The sequence below is a fragment of the Aotus nancymaae genome, unplaced genomic scaffold (assembly GCF_030222135.1).
Source record: "Aotus nancymaae isolate 86718 unplaced genomic scaffold, 86718_ANA_hifiasm-v0.15.2.pri h1tg000108l, whole genome shotgun sequence".
NCBI lineage: Eukaryota > Metazoa > Chordata > Mammalia > Primates > Aotidae > Aotus > Aotus nancymaae.
Genome location: NW_026988523.1, coordinates 32,748,759 through 32,753,017, shown reverse-complemented (window position 1 = coordinate 32,753,017; position 4,259 = coordinate 32,748,759). Strand labels below are relative to the sequence as shown.

Sequence of the window (4,259 nt, the reverse complement as noted above, 5' to 3'; positions counted from 1 at the left end):
CCTGGAGAACAGCTAGGGTAGGAGCGGGCGGGCAGGAGCACACTGAGAGATGCCAGCTCCTTCTCACTGCAGTATCTGAACACATCTGAATGACCCTGGTCCTTGCCTTGACAAGGAGGAGCATTGCTGTGACCTGGCGGAGGCTTTCCTCTGACTTCCACCTGGAACCTGCCGTGGTGGCTGCATCTAGGGAGAGGGGCGGAGGCGGACAGCAGGACCTGTGTGAGAGGCAGCTCAGCTCTGCTGGAAGCCACTGGAGGGACATGACTCCTGGGTGACCCACTGGGCAGGAGTGGGGGGATTCTCCAATAAACCTGACCTGGAATTGGTAGTTTTGACAATGTCATCACCAAAGAGAAGGAAATCAGGCAAATGTTGGTGGCGGGACACACTTTATTGTTTCTGGGGTCTCTGGAGGCCCCTGACTGGGGCTGGATCAGTGGCTTCCCCCGGAACAGGGCTCCGCTCCGTGGCTCTGCTTGTGGTAGTCAACGGCTATGTCTCCCAGAAGGGACAGATACTCAGAAAAATCAATCTTCTTGTCCCCATTCTTGTCCTTTTTCTCAAAGGCATTGGCCAGGTAATTTGTGCCCTTTTTGTCCTGTGGAGAAAAAAACATACAAACAAGAAAAATTCAATCACAGACAAGTTTTGGGGCTGGGAGGGGAGAGGAGGAGGCAGAGACAGAGACACGTGCCTAGATCTGCACAGGCGGGGTGGTGGGGCTGATAGCACAGGGCAAGTGGCTGAGGTTGGGATGAGGATGTGAGTGTTATCACTAGAGTTCCCTAGGGAGACTTCTTGACACAAACCTCAGGGTGGGAGGCAAGTCCTGTCCCGACGCGCTCTGTTAAGTGATCTTGGCAAGGGGAGTCTCCTGCCTCAGCCTCACTCTCACCTGTCCCCAGCCTTTAAGGGCACTGCGTACCTTAGGTCTACCCCAGGCGCTCAGAATAGGCCCTCACACTTTGTTCTCTTTCTCTGATCTCCTCTCCTTTCTTCTCTTTTTCCACCCAAACTCATCTTTGTGGGTTTCCTGTTCTTGGTCATCTAGACCCTTAGGTACCTAGTAGCCCACAGTATTTTTCAGATTTGCTAATGAGTTTTGTTTATTGCAAAAAGAGGTATTGATTTCAGCTAGCAATGCAACTTCTAGTGCTTTCCTGTCAATGGCAGGGATGTTGACGTGGGGCCTTCGGGAAGCAGGACCTGAGCATGTGAGTTTCAGTCTCACAGAGAGAGGGTCAGTGAGCGCTGGGAGGGGACCGTGCACTGCCCGCAAGATGCACTTAGCCGACTGTCTAATAACATCCTTTACATCTGTATAACCCTTGACCATTGTCATACTTGTTCGCCTATCATCCTTAGATCCCCATGTGATCCAAGCAATAAAGCCCTATTTGCAAACGAGAAATTTTTGAATCAGAGGATGAGGGTGACCTGTCCAAGGTCACACAGCAGAATGTATCCTCGGCCATGCCAGGGCCCAACCAGCATTCAGAAGCTAGACCCCGACTCACACAGGCACTGAGGAAGTTGGGGAAGTTCTCCTTCATCATCGTCAGCAGGCTCGGCTTGTCAATCTTGTCGTCACGCCCGGTGTATTTGTGAAACATGTTGATCATGCCCACTATGGACTTCTCAGCTGGAGTGCTGCTCATCTTTGCTTTCAAAAGGCTTCAGAAAACAGAGACAATCATTTCTTTCCCTTCATTAGAATTAAGGTCTCTATGTGAAGGTGTTGAAAGGACGGCTGAGGAGTGAGTAAAATAGGGCTAGGCGGGAGCAGAAGGAACTCGACTTTTTTAATGCGATGAGGTAATTTGCTCAAACATGAGAGGGTGGAGCCAAGTCTGAGACCTGCCCCATCGTGGCCGGGGCCAAGAGGAGATGTCGCTGGACGGCAGAAGTCCAGCTGTGGGCAGTGCTTTGGAGAGCGAGAAGCAGGAAGAGACGGGGGCCAACAACACGTGGAAGAACTGAACCCTGAGCTGGGACCCCCAGCCACAGCCGGCACATGGCAGACCCCACTCCTCAAACAGCACCAAATCCATCTCCTCCAGCTTCACAGTCGGGGTGAGCGTCATAGGGGCAGGACAAAGGCCTTTGAACTGGTCTCTGACCCTCCTGGGCTGCTTCAGGAACAAGACACTGTGGGCCCCACCTTGACTCAAGTGCGAGCCCTGCCTGACACGGTGTGTGTGGGCTCCAGGTGCACATGTGAGCATGGACGTGAGTGTGAGCCAGAAACACAGCCCTGTCCTGAGCACAGGGGCCCTTCCTGCATTCCCTTGGGAGTGAGAAACAGGCATGGCCTCTGTTACATGGAACAGAAATAACTTCCTGGTTCTTAAGCTGCCGAATGGGATGGGAGTGAGGTGGGGGTCCCTTCATGTCTGCTCTTGGGAATTATCTGCACCCTCCGAATCACCAAGGCTTGACTCTTTAAATAAAAAGGTCTGACTTCCCAAAGCAGATAGTCTGGGCTGTCCTGCACCCCAAGCCTGAAACATAGGACAGTGCAGCTCTCACTTCCCACACTTTCCAAAGAAGCAGAAAATGACCTTGGCTAACGCGTGTAGCATCTGACAATAAACCCCCATCACCTCCCAACACAGGAGAAAGCTCTGTGCTGGCGATTTACTAAAAGGAGCCGCCCAAAGCTTTTTGAATCTGAGGCCAAGGCAAGGGGCCGTAGGAGCAATGGGCAGGGCTGGTCCAGCCACCTGGTTCTACAGAGGAGCGCTCTCGGGCTCCAGTGAAGGTCACACATCCCGGCTGGTGGCAGAGCTGGCCTAGACCCTGGATCCTGAGTCTTCATCCACACCCTTCCCCCTCCTGCAGGCAGCACAGCAGGCCAAACACTGGGCTCTGCTAGAAAAGGCAAAGGGGTAGGTGACACTTACCAGAGCTGGGACGTGACACCAGGGGAAAGATGAGTGAGATGTGTGCGTGTGGACGAAGAGCAGTCCCTTTATAAGGCTCAGCCTGGCTCTTCCCAGGGGCTGGCAGGCCCGGGGCCACCTCTGTCATCTGTTTCTTGCCCCACATCAGGTGGGTGGGACACACCCAGCAGGCTGTGCTCAGGATTTCTGGCCAGAGTCCCAGGTCACCAGGTCCCACACCACCCCAGAGACCTCACCTTGATTTGGGGGTAAGGCGGCCGGTGCATGTGTGGTAGCGGGACAGCAGGTGGAGGAAAAGAGCACTGGGACTCTGGACCCAAAGAGGATGGAGTTTCAGACTCCAGAGCAGCGTGGTCTGTTTGCTCCGTCTCCTGGTCCTTCCACACAATTGCTGTGACAGCCTGTTCTACGACCCCTTCACTTACTGCGCGGTTTCATGTCCAGACATCAGGATCCCTGCTGCGCCTGCATCCTCCTCAGTCCTCTTAGTCCTATGAGGCAGGCGCTGCAATCCCTATTTTTGGAAAGAAGTTGAGATGTTTCCAAGTTTACTCAGCTAGTGAACACAGCAAATCACCACAGGAGCACAGAAAAGCCTGAATCAAATCCTTACTCTTATCCCCTCTACTCTGTCGTGGGTCGCATCAGGGCCTGCCCTGTGGGAACTCAAAGTCCAGGGAGGGAAGCAGGGTCACCTCATTGTCAATCATTGGTCAGCCCCTCATTGATCATCGAAGCCCTGGATCCAGGTGCGGGGACTGGGGTCAGGGGTCTCCCTCTCTAGGCTGAGTGGTGGAGTGACCCCAGTGGAATAAGCCTGGAGGCAGGGAGTGGGAAAATTTCCTTCCTGCCCCAAGGCGGTAACTTCCCAGAAAGTCTTCAATGTTTTTCTTCCCCTATGCAAAACAGCCTGTGTAGGAGTTGGGAGTTGTGCCCTTGGCCATGATGTGCCCTAACCTGCTGTGGAAACGCTGACCCAGGTAGGGGCTACAAGGTTGGGAAGGCACGGCAGTCCCCGGGGCATGGTGAGGAAAGGGAGAAGATGAATCACTGAAATGGACTCTTTTTCTGCTACCCCCTTCCAGTGTTCCTTGTAGGCTGCAATAGAGTTCCGCGTTCATTTAGTGCCAACCCCTTAAGCACTCTGGGGCTCCATGGAGCTGATGTGATATCTTCCTCGGTGGGGCTTATTTTCTCCACCCGTCATATCCCTTCAACTTCCTTCTCCATCAGTCCTCATGTAACCAGGGGCACCTGTTTCTCCCTCTCCCACTTCTCCATATAATGCTGATATTATGTTAGTGGAAAAAGATACACACACACACACACACACACGGAATACTCAACCATAAA

The 4,259-nt window shown here is 53.3% G+C and overlaps 1 protein-coding gene across 1 annotated transcript; it reads right to left on the bottom strand.

The window, feature by feature from the left end:
• Positions 1-375: 375 nt before the first annotated feature.
• LOC135272297 (protein S100-A7-like) lies at positions 376-3,507 on the bottom strand. Its single transcript, XM_064370683.1, has 3 exons — positions 3,332-3,507; positions 1,521-1,677; positions 376-601 (listed from the first exon to the last, which is right to left on the bottom strand). The coding sequence occupies exons 1-3, from the start codon at positions 3,352-3,354 to the stop codon at positions 437-439; spliced, it is 345 nt and encodes a 114-aa protein (XP_064226753.1). The 5' UTR covers positions 3,355-3,507; the 3' UTR covers positions 376-436.
• Between the last annotated feature and the right edge of the window lie 752 nt (positions 3,508-4,259).

Bases quoted from the DNA above. Each gene is read 5' to 3' on its own strand.
- LOC135272297 (XM_064370683.1), bottom strand. From the start codon at position 3,354: ATGTCTGGACATGAAACCGCGCA. The intron at 1,678-3,331 runs GTAAGTGAAGGG...TGTTTTCTGAAG, and splicing joins TCTGGACATGAAACCGCGCA to CCTTTTGAAAGCAAAGATGA. The intron at 602-1,520 runs GTGAGTCGGGGT...TTTTCTCCACAG, and splicing joins CCAACTTCCTCAGTGCCTGT to GACAAAAAGGGCACAAATTA.